This window comes from Neopsephotus bourkii, unplaced genomic scaffold (assembly GCF_033783945.1).
Source record: "Neopsephotus bourkii isolate Nb327-2 ecotype Australia unplaced genomic scaffold, CSIRO-AGI_Nbou_v1 NB_882, whole genome shotgun sequence".
Lineage (NCBI taxonomy): Eukaryota > Metazoa > Chordata > Aves > Psittaciformes > Psittacidae > Neopsephotus > Neopsephotus bourkii.
This window is the reverse complement of record NW_026901376.1, coordinates 716,871-737,616: the sequence shown is the minus strand read 5'-3', so window position 1 is coordinate 737,616 and position 20,746 is coordinate 716,871. Positions and strand designations below refer to the sequence as shown.

Genomic DNA, 20,746 nt, shown 5'->3' with positions numbered 1-20,746 from the left:
TCTTGTTTTGGTTTTCAGTGACACAAAGTACACCTACCTTATAGTCGGAGACCATGAACACAACATAAGCCTATTCAAGGTATACAGAGTACCTGCAGCAACGAAACAGCAGGTGTCTGGGCTTAGCATTGGCTGCAGAAGTACAAAGCTCATCTTAAAATGGGCTTCAGCACGAGCTACTCATTTTGTCCACTCTGAGTGGCAGTAGTCACTCGGATACAAGCCGATAAGAAGAAACTCTCATATACACCCATGTGTACTACAACTGCACTCAAAAGTCCCAAAGATATACCCTAAGGGAATCTTCATGTTCAAAATCTTTGGTTTTCTCCCCCAAACTCAGAGCCCTCAAGCAAAGTTACATGACATTTCCTCAGAAGTACATCCTCAGTCAGTCACCACAGACAACAAGAACACACTCGGATGTACTGAAACCTTCAGGTGGCTTTCTCATTTTCAACACTGGAACTAACATTAACAGAAACCTCAACAGATTATACTTTAGGCTTTTAAAATCTGATTTTTTCCCTCTTTCCAGATTGAAATCTCCCAAACAAGCTGGTGCAAGAACCACTCTTGTGCTTGTCGATTATTTTCTCATGCAGCTGAATCAGGTTTTTTCAAGCAGCATGACATTCTCGTACTTGAAACAAAATAACATTTAGACAAGGAACATCAGAGCCATGATTCATCGAGTATCTAAGACCTTTAACTGTTATCAAAGGAAGTAGCAAGGCCAACCTATCTGTTTTGGAAGGTATCAAAAGATTTCTTCAGCTGCAGTTGGAAGGCGTCAAAATGCTCATGTAATGCAATAAGATATTTCAAAGATTTGAAACTAAAGATACAGAGAGTTTTCCAAGCTTCCCTGAAAACCCAAGAGTCACCTTAAAATTCATGCTGCAGCAGCTAGCCCTGTCCTATCCACTTTCCTTTTCCAGGTGGGTGTGCTAAAGTTACGAAGCCTGTGTACTCATACCAGAACATTAACACTACTGCTTTTCACTTCAGTCATCTGAAAGTTTCAGAAAGTAACTTTGAAACTTAGCCCTGATTAACAAGCAAAACCCTAGTTAACCGATGACTATTTACCTTAAACCAAAGCAAAACTAATGTATTTGAAGACCATCCCACAAGTACCAGAAAAAGCTAGCAAGGCCCTGAACCATCACCTGTACTAAATGGAAAAGTAAATTCTGTATCACAGATTTATTTCGTTTCAGCATTTTGTTTCTAACTAGGGTTTCCCCAAAGTGGGAGATGAGAAACAGCAAGAACAGGGTGAGGAGAGAACTCAGCACTGGGAAGATATCAGAAAAGCAAGAAGCTGAAAACTCCGGATAAAATGGAAGCTGACGCTAATGTCAATGAATACTTGAGCAATGTTATTTTAAAAGGTTTGATTGTTCTCTGAATCAGTTTCCTTTTTCTCCATAAGCTGTACAGACTGCCTAAATACTACTGCAATAAGCACTTCAGAAATATCAAGCACTGCTGAGAGAATAGGAAACCTCCTCCTTCAGTGAGAAGTTTAGTCATGGCTGGAAAATGAAAATTGACCATTTAATCCCAGAGATTTACACTGCATTTCTAACTCAGATCTCAGTGTTGCAGAAGCTTAACAGAACCATTGTTTGACCATGCTGAGAACCGTATGGAAAAAGGGGCCAAGGTTGCTGCAGCTGTACTTAACATCAAACAGATTCATATGCTATTTGATAGGATCATTTTCACACAGTCCACGTAGCATAAGAACTCATGTTATATATTTTCTGGTAAGTCAGACACATGGTGATCTCTGCTCCATTTAGTCCTAATGAGTGATGATTCTAGCCTGAACCTTCTGAAAAAGTGAAAAGAATAAGTAATTTAAACACTGTTATAGAAAGAATAGCAATCAGAGTCACTTGACAATTTACATCAAAGAAGCAGAACAAGTTTACTTGAAACATTTCATGGTTATCCACAGAAAAAAATTGAACACAAGAAAGTATTGCTCAATTACCCTAAAATAAATGCATTGACAACATCACTATGTTTTGAAAGCCCTATAATTCTGTCTTGGTATTTGATTTCTCCCTGACAATTATGGCAGAATATCCAGGTGTTGTGAGTGTTTTTTTTCAGATGAGCACAAAGTAAACAGAGTATCTAATGCCTTCTCCCCACCCTCCAGTCTCAGACCTCCATCCCACCAGAAAACTCATTTACTTCCCTTTGTTTGCACTCTCTTATGCCTTCTCTTTCCATAGTGACCACCCCCAAGCCATTCCCCCAAACCTATGGGTGAAGAGTAACTTGTATTCTTATATTCAAGAGCCACTTCTGCCAACTGCAGAAACAGAAGGCAGAGGCTAAGAGATGCTGCCCTGGCTAAAAGGGTAGCCTAACTTAATGCTCCCCAATCACAGCCTGCAAGGCCAAAAGCACAACCTGTTGAAGCAAATTAACTCATACAAAAACACTTACAAATTCTAGTTTGATAATTGGGAGGCTTAAAAAGATGTTCAGCTGACAACAGTCCAAGAAGTGTCATTAACTACCAGTCTTGAAATCAGACTAGCACGCTACCTTGAGGACCTGGATTCTACCCTAAGGTCTTCAACTGCCCAAAGCCATCCAGCAGACAAGTGTTTCAAGTGCATAACAGCCTGCCCTACTACAAGATGGAGACACTTTTCTTTCAAAGCACACCAAGCTCTACTGCTGAAAGCTCTAGACTTTCTGCATACATAAAATATTAAATTCTAACATAACTAGTATTACTTACACAACTCAAGGAGAAAAAAAGTCTCAGATTTTTCCTGTTGTCACAAAGGGCTTCCTTAAAAGCCTCTGCTACTACTTTGAACCAGTAGCAGTAACGAATAAATCACTGGCACTACCAAAAGACCTCTAAAATCCAACTCTTTACTTCTAGGTGTATAGATGAGAAAGCCTCCTAACACTCTCCTTGCTCACATAACTACAAATAAAGAGAAGCTGCCAAGCTTCAACTTTCTTGTAGTTAATGGGCTCCTGTAATCCTGAAAATGGATGAAAAAGAATGAAAGGAAAATTAGCCAACAATTTTCCTGCTCACTAACAGAAGCAAAAGCCCTCCATAGAATAGCAACATTCTTAAAAATAAGAGTCACTGTATGCATGCACTTTTTAAGTACATATAAAGCTTCTATTTAGAAACAAATCTGAAAATTTAGAAGTAACTCTTGTGATTCTTCACTTGCATGATTCCCTTTCCTTTAATTTTATCCAAAAATCTCAGTCTTACAAATCCACACCCACCTAAGAATAAAGACAGTCCTACAGAAAAATACAGGCAGAAAAGGAGCAGTTCTTTTAGAGAAAAAATATGAAGAGAGATATATTCTTCAGTGAGATTTTTATGCACTCTTATGTATTTTTTGAAACATGATCACTTCTATCTGCACAGGGCATCAAACCTTGCTTCCCAGAAATAAACAGTAAATGTCAAGGCTTATTTTCTTAGCTGTCTGTAGACTAAAGGCTCTACCTGTAGCCTTCATATTCTCCAGTCACTAGGCAAATACATTACAGCACTATAAAGCCTTCACACACGTTGAACAAAAACTTATTTTCTAAGGTACCAAAACAAAGTTATTTTCATTTCAGCACAATGCTTGGTAACATCCCACAATGCCCAGACTCCCAAGGGCCTATGCTTCTCCATTTCACAGAATGGTTAGAGGTGGAAGAGACAGTAAAGCTCACCCAGTTCCAACCTCATGCCATGGGCAGGGCCACTTTCCACTAGACCAGGTTGCTCCAAGCCCTGTCCAACCTGGCCTTGAAGACTGCCAGTGATGGGGCACCCTCAGCTTCTGTGGGCATCCTGTGCCAGTGCCTCAGCACCCTTACAGGGAAGAATTTCTTCCTAGTATCTAATATAAATCCACCCTCTTTCAGTTTAAAGCCATTTCTGAAGATGTACTGAGTAACAACCACTAACAGCTACAACACCTCCATAACGACCTGCTTGTCCCATCTCGAGGTACACAGACTCAGAGCACTTAGCAGAGACACGAGAATTCCTCATCATTTCTTCAAATTTTGGAAGTTTCTTCAATTCTGACTTCGAGGATGCTCTCATAATGTTTTTTCCAGAGAGCAGGCCACACCTATATCCTCTTTCCTCTACGTTTCCACAAAGCTTTTCTCAATCCCTTTTGCAGGGAAGTTTCCTTTAAGCCTTTGCACAAACGAGGCCTTCTGACGGATAAAACACTCGGTCTCGCCCCTCGCAGCCCGCCAGGCCATCGCATAAAAGGTACACGCCTTCAAGACACCTGCACCGCAGAAACCCCCTGCCCGGAGAGCGGGTGCACCCGTGAGAGGCGGGGGAGCGGCCGCCGTCGCCCCGGCCGAGCTCATCCTTTTCCGACTTTGATTCTGGGCACGGCCCAAACGCCCAAAAGCTGCGGGATGTACCGACGCCGGCCTTCATCCCCGACAGAAGACGGCTGGAGCCACCGCTCCCCCCGCCCCGGGCCCCCTCCCGCCCCTCACCTTGAGGATGTTCTCGTAGATGGTGGCCCGGAACTCCAGCAGCGCCTTCTGGTCGAACTCGCGGCCGTGGATGATCCGCATCTGCTTGAGGAAGGTGGACTTGCCGCTCTCGCCGGCGCCCAGCAGCAGAATCTTGACGAGGCGGCGCACGGCCCGCCTCTCCCGGGCCAGCATCGCGTCGATCTCCCTGCTCCGCCGCCTCGCCTCCCGCTCTGCATCGCGACTCCGCTCCTTGCCCTCCCGCCGCGGCTGCTCCCCGGCGCGGCCCGTGGCCTCGGCCGGCAGCAGGCAGCGGCTCAGGGTGCGCACCACGCCGGACATGGCGGCTGCGCGACGGCAGGAGCGCTCACAACGCCGCGGAGACCCCAGCCAGCTCCGCCAGCATCGGGCGGAGGCCACCGAGAAGCTGGGACCCGGGAGGCGGAGCAGCCGCCACAGCCGGGGGCTAAGGGCCGGGACCGCCCATTCCCCTTCTCCCGGCTCGGCTGCCGACGCTGCGCAGGGAGTGGAAGCAGGCGCGGCCCCGGGAGGCCGGCCGGTCGGGGGGAGGGGTAGCGGCTGCGGGGCGCGGCCCGCAGGCCCTGCCCGGGGAGGGTGCACCGCCGGTCCGTTCGAGGGGTCGGTGAACGGCGGAAAGACCCCTCCGAGCCCCTCGGCCCGGGTTCAGCCAGCGGCCGCCTCCCGTACCGCTGAGGCGGAGCGGGGAGCGGGGACGCGTAGCCCCCAGCCCCCTCAGTCAGGGAGCGCCGCCGCTGCCTCCGGAGGGAGGTGCCAGGTCGGCGGTCCCGCCCCGCTAATGCTGCATCTCATTGGATTACAGGAGTGTCAATCAATGGCTCCCGCTTCTGATCGGAGAAGCCGCCATGTGGGGCGGGAGCAAGTGAGCATCAGGCTCAAGGCGAGGCAGGGAGAGCAGCGCCGGGAGGGCCGGCGCATGGGTGGGGACGGGGGCGGAGCTTCCTCGCGGGAGGTGGTGCAAGCACCAATCAGAGGCGGGAGGCAGGGTCCGGACCGAGGCGGTCCGGCAGGGGGCGGGACCTCGATGTGGTAGAAGGCGGGCCCGCCGTGCGGGTCGTGGCGTCAAGTCGCGTCCCAGGCCGTTGGCGTGAGGCGGGCGCTGAGGGGAAGGGGGCTTGGCCTGTAACGGGCAGAGCCGTGGTAACGGGGACCGGTGTTGATAACGTGCTGGGGCACAGCCGACCAGCGGGGGCTAGCGCACAGCTGAGTGGTGCAGTTGTAACAGTCATGCAAGTACTGTGACTCAGCGGGCTCGGGAGTTGCTCCCGGTGAGGTGCTAGTGCCGCTGGCACACACACAGCACCGGGCTATGCCTGCCACAGAACACACCGCAGCTCGTACTGGGGTTTTCTGGGTGGATAAGCTCTGCTCTGAAGACAGGCAGAGAGAGCTGGGTTTGTTCAGCCTGGAGAAGAGAATGCTCCAGGGAGACCTCAGCACAGCTCCCGGTGCCTAAATGGGCTACAAGAAATCTAGAGAAGAGCTTTGGACAAGGGCATGTAGGGACAGGACAAAGGGGAATGGCGCTAAACTGACAGAGAAGGGTCATTTAGATGAGATATTAGGAAGAAATTATTTACTGTGAGAATGTATTTTACTAGATGTACTTTACTATGTACTTTACTACACAGACAAGCTGTGGGTGCCCCATCCCCGGCAATGTTCAAGGCCAGGCTGGATGGGGCTTGGAGCAAGCTGCTCTAGTGGAAGGTGTCTCTGCACATGGCAGGGGGCTGGAACTGGATGAGCTTTAAGGACCCTTCCAATCCAAACTACTCTGTGATTCTGTGAGAAATTTCATTTCTTGATTGATGACAGGTGTAATTCCTTGTACAGCATATTGAAGCAATCTAGTACTGGGCTGATGATGAGGCAGGGATTAAAGTATCAAAGTACACACCTAAAAGAAAATTCCCTTACTCTACTGATTAGGTACTGGAGGAGAAAAAAAGAAAGCATTTTCAGAAGCAGCTGGTATGTGATCGCCTGGCAGTGGCTGGGATCCCACACCTTCTGGCTGCAAAATGCAATCCTTAAAGACACGCACATCCTCTGTTCTACGAGATTATTTTGTCCTTTCTGCATTACTTCCTTTGCCTGTTCTTCCAATTATTTACACCATAACCATCTAATCCAGTTTAAGATTTGGGCAAGTTACTCTACTCCAGGACTGTACCAAATAGTGGGGCAAGTGAAAAAAATACAGAGAGCTGAAGGAAACTCCTCAAATCAGAGGGATTTCATACAAAGTTAAAGATGTTACAAAGCTTTAAGATGTCCCAAGAGACTGGTAAGTCACAGATTTGGAACAAACACAAAAGCAGTTAAACAAAACCTTTGTGAGAATCCGGTGTATTAATCACACTGGAATGCTGTTGTCAACACTTTCTCAAGTGAGTCCTTTTCTCCTTAGCAAGGATGGACACCTAGAAACACCTTCAGGTACTGCAGAAGTCAGGAGGAGAACAGCACAAGACCCTTGGTCATGAGCCATTCACTACAGCACAGAACCCTTCCTGAGAAAGTGCCAGGATATCCTTCGACTGTAGTGAGAGCTGGCAGCAGCTCGCTCCACATATAAAATAGCGTTGTAATTCACGACTTTTCCCACTGGATGTCATCATTGCCCCACAAGAAGCCGGTCAGGCAGTGCGATGAAGACAAATCAACCCCAAGCCCCCTATGCAGCTCTGAAGGCCTGATTTTCACAACAGCTGAGCACTCAAGACTCTTGCTGCACTCCGCAGATGCCTAACTGCCTCGAAATCAGCCCGTGTGTAACTGTGAAGTGGCCAGGCTGGCATTAGCTGATTAGCTCAGTTGCTCCTGCCCCACTAGCTTTTTCTGTGCCCTACTTCAGGTCCTCTTAAGACTTCTGAGGTTCTTACGGCCTTTGGCAGAGAATTCACAGTGCAATCCAGCTTCTGCAATAGGCCTGCTTCATCTGTAAGTGAGGGTGAAATTAAGGTATACAATAAACTAATCAAACAAACCAGTTGCCAGACATCCTTAGTCCTCTATGCAGTCATCCATGAAAGCAGCTTTCAACAGCTCACATCAAGTTGTCAAAAGGAAAAGGTCCTCCCTTCCCTCTTTTCCATGCAGCACTGTGGTTCCTCTTTTTGTTTGCTACTGTGAATCTGCAGCCAGATGGCTTCTGCTGCTCTGCTGAGGGATATGGCAGAACCCCACAAATGGTTGTCGTGATCCCTGTTGATGTTTCTGCACATGTTCTGGGTGTAAGCAATTGGTGTAAGCACCCCAATAAAAGCTTGGCTTCTACTCAGTCCCAATGCCTTCCCTTTCTCCTTTTCCTTATCATCTGCCCAGTTCTGTTCTTCAAGATTTCCAGTTCATCTCTCTTCTTTGGGTTTAGACTGCAATTAAAACAATTTATACCGATACAAAACAATACCAACTTTTTTCTATTCCTTCTCTTACTTTCTCAGGTTTCCAGCTTTATCTTTTTCTGTTTTTACTCTGTTTTCTTTTTTCCCCATCTATGTTTCTTCCTATAACTCCTCTTTCTGCTGAGATGAAGAAATACTTCTACAGCTACTTCTATTTCTCCTGCCTTCATCTTCCACAAATAGAGAGGGAGGGAGAGACTAAAAGATGGAAGAAAACAAAGGACTGGAGCTCAGAAAGACAGAGGCAATGAGGGCAACATTATTTCCATCTCCCTTTGTTGCCTACAGAACAACTGAATTATGAGCAGAAAGACAGGGAGCTCTTCAGGGAAAGGCTGGAGCACGAACTTCTGAGGCCCTAGCCCTGAAAACAGACAGCAGAAGATTAAAGCTGAAAAGCTGTATGGCAGCTGGTAAAGCTGGTGGTACATGAAGACCTCATTGCAGATGGGAATGACATCTGGGCAGCTCTGGTAAATGAAGAGGTAGTTATGGAAAAACACTGATACTGAGGTCCAGTCAGTAACTCCCATTTTCTGCTTACAGAAAGGTGAGAAGAGGATGTGGCCTCACTGATGAATGCTGGCCACAGGAGTATGTGAGAGTTGAGCTGCCTGACCTTGGTTCTTTCTATAAGCTCCACTTGTTTCTACCCGGGTTAAGCATAGAGAAGATATATGGATATATGGATTTATTCTTTGAAAGGATGCAGAGCGATCATTTCAGTGTCTCAAAGCTCATAGTTGGCTAATCCCAAAGTCTTCCCAACCTCCCACCTGGATGATGGCACATTTATTACCCAGTCCACTGAGACCCAGAGCTTAAAAGACTGTATTCTGTCCTCTGAAAGCATATTATCAACACTATCAGAGAAGGCACCATGTGGAGGAAGTGCAGCTGAGAATGCAAGTAATGAATGCTGTATTACAAAGCTGAATGCTTGCCCACACCTGGGACATGGCTTTTGTTTTCCTGTATGCCACCAGACATTGTCACTGCCGGGAAGAATATTTTGCTCAGTGAAACTGGGAAGCAAATAAATAACAAGAAGGATATGCTCACCACCTCGCAGTACAGCACCATGTAGCAGTATCAGAGCACTAATGTAATTTAAACTTCAGCGTTTAGACAAGAACCTGGCAGTCTTAAGACAACAGCAAGAAATGCACCGATGGAATCATCCGAGTTGATACGTCACCCACCTTGTCCTTTCTGACCACTGTGCTAGGTGAGCAAACTGAGTCAAAATATTAAACTCCTGTTACTACAGGGCAGATGCACTCCTGGCTTAGGCTGACTTAAAGATGTTGGGGCCCTTGAATTGCTCGTTGTGCATTCAGCTAGCAAAGCTTGTAGATCTGAAGAACATTTATGATCTAAACTCCTTGTGCTGCTTCTCTGTTGTTGCGACTCTGACTCTCTTTGCCTCAGGAGGTGCTGGAGTTTATAGGCACTTCAAGCCCTTACCTAAGCTGGTAGTTTTGTCATGTTAAAAGTGCCATGTTCTGCTTATTGCATTCTCAGAGGTTTTATATGGCTTTTTCTATTACCTTCTCTCTGCACACTCCCCATAGCAGAATGAAAACATGAAGAGAGACAGATGAATAATGTTCTCCTGTGGAGGAATGAAACAAGAATAGTTCAAATAAATAGATCAACTATTTCCTAGTAACATAATTAAGCATACTGGAACCTTCCAGTACTAATATATTAGCTTTTTGCTGTAGGTACTGAGACCTTGGCTAGATGTTTTCTGCAAGACTTTATGATCTGTATTGTAATATGCTCTTTCTCAGAGATTTAGATTTTTTTAAATGATTGTAGTCTCAACTCCCATGAAGCCAAAGAACACTGAAGTATTTAGGCATCCCTCAAGCAAAAATCCACTTACTGGTGAATTTGTATCTCAGTGTATGCTTTGTGCTTTTAAATATTGCTTTACTATAGAGTTGTTTGGGATATGTGTCCTTTTTTTTAATCCAGATATGCCTAAACTTGAGCTTCTATTGACATCAGGACATTAAAAACTATGTCCAGACAAAGAATTAGAGAACCATGAGCAGCCTTTTAATGACAAGACTGGAAGAGAAATGAATAACAAACAGTGCTTTCAAATGATAATTGTTTGATTATATTCCCCCACAGCCCAGGGAAGTGTTCTAGATCTTTGCCATAATGGTGGGTACTTGTCTCAGAGTTAAAACCAGTGTTTCTTACAGAGAAAGCCCCTGAGATGTCTGATGCTTCCATCCAGATGGAACTGCTAAGGAAGGACAGACAGTATCTTGGCAAGGAGTGCCCGGACCCTTCTCCTGGAGGAAAGGTAACTACCTGCAAAACATGTGCGCAGGTTGGTGATCTGTTGTGTCAGGTGGACAAGTTGCAGGAAACAGTGAAAAGGCTGCAAGGTATTAGGGCTGAGACACAGATAGATGGGGTTAGAACCACGCTCCTGTGGTGGACACTATAGAGAACGGGGCACCTTAGACCCCGGTGACCCAGAAAAGCAGAAGAAGTCATACTCTATGTTAAGGAGAACCCTGAATATATGAAAGTCAACTGTAGCAACTGTGAAAACTGTCGAATGCCTCTGGGTCAAGATGACAGAGGTCATCTCCAAAGCATGTCTACTTCTTCTGTTAAATTTATAGCCATCATGTTTTTCTTTTCCATGTGATATTTTCATTTTCTGTCCCACAGAAGATACATTACTCACATACATAAAATACGTGAGTTGTGACACTTTGTGGAGTTAATTTTCACTATTTTCAGACTGCTTAACAGTAGCCTGTTCTCATTCATTACACACCAGCCAATGAGTGGATTAGTTTACTTTCAAAACAACAAAACCTCATATTAATCCCCAAACAATTAATTATTGAGAGAAAACAAGCCTATTTTTCACACAGCCTGAAAGTAATTCAAGGCATGTCCTGCAAAGTGTTCTGCAGCTCTAAGTTCTTACTGTGATGTTCTTGTGATTATACTCAGGGACAGTGTACATTGATTCAGAGAGTATAGAAAGGTCAGAAAATGAGGTTCTGCTCAAAGGGCACAGAAACTGGGATCTGAATGGGACTATGTCTCAACAGTCCCTGCTTCCAAGTTCTAAATCTGAAGATGTATTCCTAGAGCACAAAGGGACAGAACAGGCACATGCTGGCTCAAATACATGTCCTTGGCATAAACAAAAAGTCTGGCATCTCAGATACAACTTAAAACCAGACGTAAGTCCTGAAAGTGTTTGGACCTCTGATTTTGAGTACAAAGCCTCACAGCAGTAAGCAGTTTTGCCAATTCAGGTGCCTGTTTTGGTTAGTCATCTATGTCGTAAAAAGCCATTGGAAAACAAGATGAGTGAAATTAAGAGGGGAAAAAAAAAAAAAGGCACAAATCTATAAAGTGCTAAAGCAAAGCCAAAAAAAGTGGAGCTCCATGAGAACAGAACAGAACACATTTGCTGCCAAGTTATGTCCATTTTTCTGTGCACTGTTTTTAAAATGACTTTTCATCTGGTGATGCAGAGCCAAATATCTCTACGGGTAACATGTAGCTCCCCAAACTCATAGGAAATTAGCAAGCCTTAACAAAATTTATGCATGGCTTGCTATTGCAGTTCCACATCTAAAGGGAAAACAGATGTTCTCTTTAGTTATTCTCTTCATGTCCAAATGAAAGCTGTTGGTTACAGAGGTTTTTTTCTTAAAAAAAAAAAAAAAGGCTGGTGCTGTAAAGGTTACAAATGATGCAATTTTTACAATCCTACTTCAAGGCTCTCTCCTACCCTGAATTGCTGAAGTGATGCTTGCCGATGCCTGTCACCCACTTACCAGCCTCATATTTCTTAACACCTACACTTTAGGATGAATAAATAAAACAGAGTGCAAAGTATTTGCTTGAGACCATTAATGGCCTGGCAAGCCAGGCTTCCAAGCCCTTGGCTGAATTCATTGTTAAGTTTCTCAGCCCAGGTTAGTTTCAAAAGTGAGGCAGAATGGATCTCTCTGTAAAGCATGCTATTAGCCATGTCACTAAATGCATCTCTCAGGGCTTCAGCATGAGGAAGGAAAATCATGATTCTTCACCTCCTTCACCTGCTTCCCTTCGCTTTGCACATGCACATTCTGCCCACATAATTTTCCACCACACATTGCAGATGGGCAATCTTTTCTCTTTCTGTTTTTACACAAACATTTTCAAGATGTGCAAAAATACTGGCACTTACAGCGAGTGTTTGCCATCTGAAAGAGCTTGCCACTGCAAACATGTATGCACGCATCCACACACATCTCATATTCATTCTTTACTTTGCAGATGGGTATCAAACACAGAGGCTTTCAAAATGCTAATTCATTTGGGCTGCTGTATTTGTTTGTTTCTACAACATGCTTTTTCATTGCTCTCTGGATGGGGGAGGATCCCAATCCTTTATTCCTCTGCAGCTACTAAGTGGACATTAATACAAAAAGCAGGTCCCTCTCCACAAAGAAATGCCCCAAAAGAGCAGCAAGTACAGTAAATTCTAGTCATAGGCTTCATACCCTTTCAAACTCTTTATCCAAAAAATCCTTTCTAGCCTGTGATATTCATTGTCTTCCAGATAATATGATAAATAATATGATAAATAGACGTTGCTACTAGCTAACGTAGGAATGATTAGTCTCCAAAAATGGCGAAGGAAGGGACTCTGTCATTTAAAGAAAGGGTGGCAAACGATGCAAAACACAGGTGGCAGGAATGCAGAGAAGAGCTGGCAGGAACTAATGAGATGAGTGATCAGCATTTTATTCAGACAGTGTTTCAGCGTCCACCCAGAGGAGATTAAGTATCCTGTCCTCTCAGTGCAGAGAAGGAGAAATAAATCAGGTTTTAGCACAAGTAGGGTGGCAGGGAGTTAATTAGAAATGGGGGGGAGGGTATGGAATATTTCAGTTTGCAAAGGGATAAAAAATGAGCAAATGAAAGAACTAAAACACACTGAGAACACACTGGAACACACCTGGGAAACAAGTGACTGAGGATCCTGCGTGAGGAAGCTGCAGCCACAGGGGACTGCACACAACAGGTGATTCAGACAGCTCAGCTGAAAGCTGCCATCCAGTGCCAAATGCTGTTCATCTGAGTTGTTACATGAAAGCAGACATTTCCCATACCCTGCCTCACGTCAGGGTCTTTCCATCAACAAAGCATGTAAAAAAGGCAAAGTTGCAGAAGAAAATAAAAGGACCTTAGTTTTCCAAGCAGTGTTTAAAAAAACACAACCCTCATTAAAGTCAATAGGAATTGCTCTACGTCTCTTGTAACTTGCCTCCCAGGATCTGTGCAAAACTAGAATATGACAGATTCTGCTTTTAAAATGAGCAGAACTGCATAAGAAGATTAGCAGAAGCCACAAAAAGCAGAATGGTGGTGAAGCTACCTTATTGCCCCATGTTCAGTGATTTCCATTAATGATTTAACAGTAAAGTTCAATTAAATGAGTAGTAGATACTGACACAGCCCAGCAATGGATCTGCTCTGTGCTGGTGGAGCACATCCATATGGATATGTTAAAGCAAGAGAACCTTTCGAAGGCAATGCACCATTTTTCTTCCCTGTCCTAAGCTGAGGTTAATTGTGCCTGGGGCGGGTACGTTGCTAGTCCTAATGAAGATCAATTCCAAGCTGAGAGCTGACTCCCTGTTTCAGCCAGCTGACTGACAATAATGTGTTTCTGGGAGGGATAAAGGCTTCTGTTATCTACTGGGTTTAAACTATGGGTACAAGTAGGGTTAGGGGTGTATTGCCTTGCAGGAAGCAAATTCCTGCGAGCTGATGGGTAACATATTACCTCTGTGGAAAAAGGTCCTGCTGCATGCCATTCCCGATCTGCTGATGTACCCTTTCTGCCAAGAATGCCACAGGCTGCAGGTCACTGCTCAAGAGGAAAGGCTTGTGTGGAAATGAATGCATGAATATGGCTTCTGGCTGAAATATTTAATCAATGTTTAAGTGACTTTCTGCCACCAGTGAATATTAAAGTCCTCATTTTGAGGAAAAGCTGGGAGTCACATTTCAGCAATATATTCAGAGCATCAGTACATTCAGATAGCGTCAGATGATGCAAGAGTACAGGCTGTGGTCAATCCCCATTGCAGTAATTTAGGCGAGTGCAGAAGAAGGAGTGCTGCCTTTTGACTGTCTCCATGTTTGTTATTTATACACCGTGTCATTTTGAGCCTGTTGTTCGCTTGTAGCTTTGGTCTGACAGTTCCCTGATTTCAAAGGCAATTCAGCCCCTGACATAAAGCAGAAGAACAATGCACGGTTCCTGTAAAACAACAGTGCTCCCCCCGCTGCTGTCAGAATGCAGGGATTAGATGCAGAATAATGCAGTCCCTGATCAAACCTGCAGCTGTAATTCAACCTCTGGACAGTGCTGATGCCATAAATTTGTGAAGAAAGTGCAGCTCAAGCGATTTGTGAACAAGAGCTGGTAAGTCCAATTGAATTACAGTTGTGGGAGCAGCCGAGATCCCCCTGCACCGAATCATTACTAATGAGAGCCAGAGAATGATTGCTTATGATTTTAATGAAATTGAATTTTAATTTATAACCTTGTCTGGAAGAGGAGGAAGAAGAAACATACAATGAATATTTGTGGGTGACAGGGCAAGAGTACAACCAGAAACCCAAAGTAAATGGAAGGAGAATGTATTCTCCTAGAAGAGGCAAGATAAAATGTTATCTTCAAAAATATACTGATGTTTTAGCAAACAGTTGTGATACCATGAGTGCTGAATAAAGTGACTGTGTATCACAGTTCTGATGATGAGAGAAGTCAAAGAAAATGCTCAAATATGTTTTCTTCAATCCATTTAGGCTACTCAGAAGAAGGGGAACAGCTCAGCTGAATCTGAAGCCAGCACAGCCCATTGTTTTGGCATGAAATCAGCAGAATGGTAACTACAAGCACCACTGACATATTATAATCAAATAATCACATGGAGCCCTTTCTGAGCAAGTCTTCCAGTTTCACCACTGAGTGGTTATTCACTATTGAAAGAAAAAGCATAATTAGCACTAAATACTCCTTTAAATAGAATAATGTTCCTTGCTGTTTCCCTTGCTATTTTAATATCCATTTTAATATTGCACTGTTTCTACTGGGACCAGAGTAACGCATAGGGAGGTTAAGAAAAGTGGTTTATAAAGTTCATCTCAGATATGGAAATGTGAGGAAAGAAATGGGGAAAACAGAGAACTTGAGTAGGGAACACAAAATGGATGAGCAAGAGAGTACTCACAGCATAGACTGCACAAGTTTCACAACTTGTAATATGAATCTGCAACTCAGAGATGATCAGAGAGGCATGGAAGGTCTGGGACTTGGGGTGCAAAGCAAAGGCCACACAAATCAGGCGGAGAACTGGAGAGGTGCTGGAAAATGCCTGGCCTTTTGACTTTACATTTACTTTATGGAAGGTAAATCAGTATCTCTTCACCTCAGTGCACTTGTATCATATGGTGTTCCGTTACACGGTGACCAGGGCTTGAGTATGTCTCTTCTGAACTGAAAACAGCTTAATCTAAAGAGCTTTCTTTCCTACAGAAGGTCTAAAGCACTGTATTACCTCGTGCCGCAGGGTGATGGGACTCAACCCAGTATTTTATTGTACAACTCGGGAATCAGCAGCTAGAAATGATCACTATTCAAACAGTAGAACATGCAAATTGAGTGGAAATTCAGTGGTATTTGCATATATTAAACTATTTTTTTAATCCGAATAGTATTAAAATGAGTTTTGCTGTACAAGAGAGGATTTTCAAGGAGACAGAGCAGTTTGACTGGGAGAAACATTATAAACATAGGTGGCTAATAATGAAGGGTCGTTCTCTTCTTCTGTGTGTCACAAAGTTATTTCACATCAAAGTGTACTGTCATGCACCTCATTTACTCGGACTCACATGGCCTAATTGATTTTGTAAACCGAAGCTGTATCATGTCACCACTGGAGGGAGATATTATTCTTTTAAAGAGCTGCAAACCTGCTGCTGCCATAAAGGCTCTTCAAGTAGGAAAGGGTGAAAAAATCATCTGGTGAAATACAGCTGCTGAGTTTGATCCAGGCTGGACACAGTAAATCATAGGTTCTAATAACAATCATGAAGGAAACAGTGCCAGATTAACAAAGACACTTAAATGTTTCCACTCTGATCAATATTGCTCAAGCGAATGTTATCCAGGCATCTGAATTTAGCCTAGGTTAAACTCACCACAGGTATTCTCTTCCCTTTCTCCTCACCCCCTCCCATCGCTCACAAGCGGTGCCTGCAGAAACCCATTTGTGATGTTAAAAGTCCTGGGCTGATATTTCCTAACCCTTTATCTGATGGTGCCCTCAAGGGTGAGCAAAAAAGCGTTCCTGCAGATGGCATTATTTTAGTTTTCACTTAACCCCTCGTGGCCTAGTGTCCTATTTTACAATCATTCAATTACCCCTGCTGGGTAAACCCAGCGAGAAAATAATTATTTGGTGCTGCTGAAGGTCATCAGCTGCTAGAGAATAGAGAACCCTCAGACAAGCTCCAAGTCGTATTGCTTGGACACTTCGACAGCTGACAAGTACATTGTATGTACTTCAGGAGGCGGTCAGGGTACTGAAACTCAGCTCCAAACCCCAAAAGCTTCTGCTAGTAAATCTGATGTCGTGTGGCACATCTCTGTACAGACTCATTTGGGTGTGTGGGGCACACTCACACATTGTGCTTAAGTTCCAGAGCAGCATCTCAGCAAAATAAAATGTGATAAGAAAGAAATTCCTGTGTGAGGAACTCTCATATTTCCAGTAACAGTGAAGAGCTGATGGAAACTTTCAGCTCAGCTGACTATTTGTGGTTTCTGGTTTGAACTTTATTAATGACAATGCTGTCACCTGCTTGCTGCCTCCTCATTCCTGAATTAGGCTAGTTATAAAATTAAAGTAGAAAACAAAGCTTTGCTAAAAAACATATTCTTATCACCTCCCCACGCAACTGCATCTCACACCTACAGTTGCAGCTAACCATCGGTTTCCTGTTGTACTCACTGAATGGGATGATATCAGAGTAAATATTGTTGAACTGCTTATAAATCTCTGGAGTGAAATCCTAGCTATGCTGAAAAGAGGAGCTTCGCCACAGATTTTGATAGTTTCTTCAGGCAGTTTTTAAGTTGCTTTTGGTTCTCAGTGAGTCTTGTTTACGGAAAGAAGATGATTAATGCAGTCTTACAGCATGTGCAATCCTTTGTCTTTTTGTTGACCCATGTGTCCACTTCCATAAACCCCCACATACCTCCTGACAGTAATATTCTGCTCTTTTCTGACCACAGAATCATGGAATGGTTTGGGTTGGAAGGGACCATAAAGCTCATCCAGTTCCAACTCCCTGCCATGGGCAGATACTCCTTCCACTAGAGCAGGTTGCTCCAAGCCCCATCCAGCCTGGCCTTGAACACTGCCAGGGATGGGGCAGCCACAGCTTCTCTGGGCACCCTGTGCCAGCGCCTCAGCACCCTCACAGGGAAGAGTTTCTTCCTAATATCTAATCTCAGTCTCCCCTCTGTCAGTTTAAAGCCATTCCCCCTTGTCCTATCAGTACGGGCCCTTGTAAAAAGTCCTTCTCCGGCTTTCTACATTTTAGATGTGCTGGCTGAAGTTTTCAAGATCCAGCTTGGGAACAGTGATCTAAGACATTAGAAAAGAGTTAGGAAGAAGAAGGAAAAAACATCATCACCTCTATTAATTTTACTGCAAGACATCCTCATCCAGAATCCACCTGATGAGCCAGGCCTGAGCAGTGTGTATGTGTCTAACTGCAAGCTCTTACATTATACTTTCTTGCTGCTTTAGCTACAGCAGTGGTTCTGGTCAGTGCTGAGAAGCTGTAAGATGTCATCTTGAAGGTCTCATTTCCAGATGTGCTCAGTATCCATGAACCTTATGGATTTCCCTAGGACTCCACCTGCAGGACTTCAGACACTAGTGGAGTCTCATTATCACAAAATCTCCATACCCTATTTCAAAGCAGAGAAGGTCATGGCTTAGTTGCTGGAAGAACCAACTGTTCTGACTATCATAACAGAAACAGCAGAAGCTAAAAAGGAAAGGAATTCAAATATGTACCCCTATTGCACAGTGCAGTTCAATCCTCCTAAGGCATACAAAGCAAATAGTAGTAATAAAATGTGATAGGAAAATCAATTGGAACAAATGAAGCACTGTCTGTGCTGTATTCCAGCTCCTCTGTCCCATTGTTACTGCTTTGATTAATAAACAGCAATCTGATAATGAGCAAATCAGCTCAGCACCAGGATATGGTGAAGTAAATGCAAACACTCCACTATGACAAAGCTAAATCTCACCAGCACGAGGTTGTCTTCGGAAGACTGCTTGACTGTTTGTGGCTGGTCAGAGAAAGATCATTACTGCAGCAGGGCAGGCAGCGCTTGGAAGGCAGGGCTGTTTGGGAGAGAAGCTGTTGTAAGCACTGGATTTGATGTTATATTTATAAATGCGTACTTGAAAGCAGGCATCAGTTTTTCACATTCATTTAATAGACGTTTACCCCACTGGCTTTCTTTAGGGTGAAAAAATGAAGGCAACAACCAAAAATTGGCTCTTAAAACATTATTTTAACAATACAGTAATGCTGCTATAAAGAACTCCATCTAGGTCAGAGTGGTTATCAGGCTTAGTTCCTTCTGGTGCATATTTAGACAGAACTGAAAGGTAACTTAATTGTGGCCATTTATGTCAGGAATAAATCAGTTTCATTATGATTTATTCTTTATTTCTTACCATGTTTATTTCTTTTCTGAAGATTCTGTATGTCCACACTATGACCACAGTCACAGATTGCCTTGTGTAGCCTTTCCTCAGCACTCTCCTGATGCGCCCTGGTGCCTGTTTAAGCACTGTGCCTCTGAATACAAGATTTTGTGCAGGGGATTGAACTTCAGCAAGTTTCAGTGCCTCTGTTTCCTTGCTGTTCTGCTAATGCCTCAGCATATACAATCACTGCAGGCTGTGCCAGAGATCCTTGTTACTTCCCCACTTTCTCTGTGAGCAAAAATTGCCAGATTCACTGACATTTCAGGCAGAGAGACAAGGAGAAGTGTGTGTAATTGATGGGAGACCACTAGTTGCAGTGAATTTAAATCAGAAACACGAAGCTGTTCTGCAAAGGACTCGATATACCAAACACTTGTCATCAGTAAATGGTTCCCAGATCTGATTGCTGACCACAAGGAGGCTTTACCAACCTGTAAGAAAGAAGTTAATGGGACAGAGAATAAAGGAGAAAACAGCAGCCTTAGTTCTCAGGTAGAATTTTCCCAGGTTGGCAAGGTGCTAAAATGGCTTTGCCAGTACCCTGAAAAGTTAGGATGGCTGCAGTGTCTGAACAAGGAAGAGGTAGAGTGGAGCTATTGCTGTTCAGATCCTTTGCAGCAATTAATTCACGTATTAGCTGAAAACAGCAATGAAAAACTGCATCCCAGGACTTTTCCACACTCCATCCCAGCTCCATGACTTTATACTGTTTCCCATTTGTTCCCTGGTGGAAAGAGCCTGGCCCTGGCCCCAGTCCCAATTCTTCATCCCTGGGATGGTAACACTCCATTCTGCACACACTCCTGACAAGCCTGGATCTAAACTATCTCAAGTATCCCTTAATAACCGCTAACATACAGGCTTCTGGTACCACAGGACAGGATTGGGTGTTGCAGGTACTTTACTGTCTGGCAGTCCTGCCTCGTTAATGCCCAGGCATGATGGGGAACCTATGAAAGAGCCACCTCTCCATCTTTGTCTCCCTGTATCTGCAGTTTGGAAGAAAATCAATACTGCTGTTTGTTGCTAAATTGTCAGACAGCTTTTGATGCTAATATCTGATGAAGCAGACATGCTGTTGCAGATATTTACTCTCAGACAGGTTCTCTATCACCCACCATCTGCTTTTAAAGGGTCTTTTTTTCCCTTTTTTCCAGTGACTAATGGTGCATTTAACCCCCAAGAGCCTCTGCTCTGAACATCAGAAAGTTTCTGCAGCAGAGGAACAGAAAAAAGGGGGTGGGGAAGGGAGGGTGGATGAGTTTCCTGTTGTTCTAACTTGGCTTAGTGGTAGGCTTTTCAGATCAAACTAGAAATCTCACCACTTAAGGCAGCCACCACTCAAATCCTTGATACAGCTGCCAGACTTGCAATATATTCTTGTTCAGAGCTGTGTGAGAACCAGCACAGGTTAGGAAGCTGGCCCATGCTGCTGACTCATGTGGACAAGCCACATCAGCTCTGTCCACTAGCTTGTGCTGTACAAAGACATTGACACCTTCATAAAGAAGCATCAGTTCTACAGATGAAAACTGCAGGGATGGAAGCCCTTCGGTTTGTTTTTTAGTGTTTGGGTCCAGGATCATCCTTAAGGGCAAGACAGAGATTCACAGAAATACCAAGTGTGATTTCTGGGAGCACGGCAGAATTCTGCAGTACCTGAAAAACACAGGAGGAAATTCTGTGTCATAGTCTTTCAGTGCTGCGTTGGCTGAAATAAGCTTTCTGCTCAGGAAAGTGTCAGACACAATGGTTAGCCCAGTTCTTCCAGGCACTGTGTGGCAGTGGGCAGGGCAGTGTTGGTGTAACTCCTGCTGTGCCAGGAGGTATGTCCCAGGCAATACCTGTGCTGCCATCCAAGCTATAAGAGCAAAAGAACCCTATTCACTGTGCTTGAACCAAAAATCACAGTGGGATTTGGTCTCCAAGGTCAAAAGG

The 20,746-nt window shown here is 44.3% G+C and overlaps 1 protein-coding gene and 1 long non-coding RNA gene across 2 annotated transcripts in view; one reads left to right on the top strand and one right to left on the bottom strand.

The window, feature by feature from the left end:
* GNA12 (G protein subunit alpha 12) overlaps window positions 1–5,195 on the bottom strand; it is a 43,919-nt gene extending 38,724 nt beyond the window's left edge. The window contains exon 1 of the mRNA XM_061356970.1: window positions 4,528–5,195. Coding sequence (XP_061212954.1) covers window positions 4,528–4,848 — 321 coding nt within the window. The 5' untranslated portion in view covers window positions 4,849–5,195. The remainder of the gene's footprint in view (window positions 1–4,527) is intronic.
* Window positions 5,196–10,877: 5,682 nt separating this feature from the next.
* LOC133214231 (uncharacterized) lies at window positions 10,878–15,722 on the top strand. Its single transcript, XR_009726052.1, has 2 exons — window positions 10,878–14,430; window positions 14,817–15,722. It is a non-coding gene; the product is annotated as an uncharacterized LOC133214231 (long non-coding RNA).
* Window positions 15,723–20,746: the final 5,024 nt, after the last annotated feature.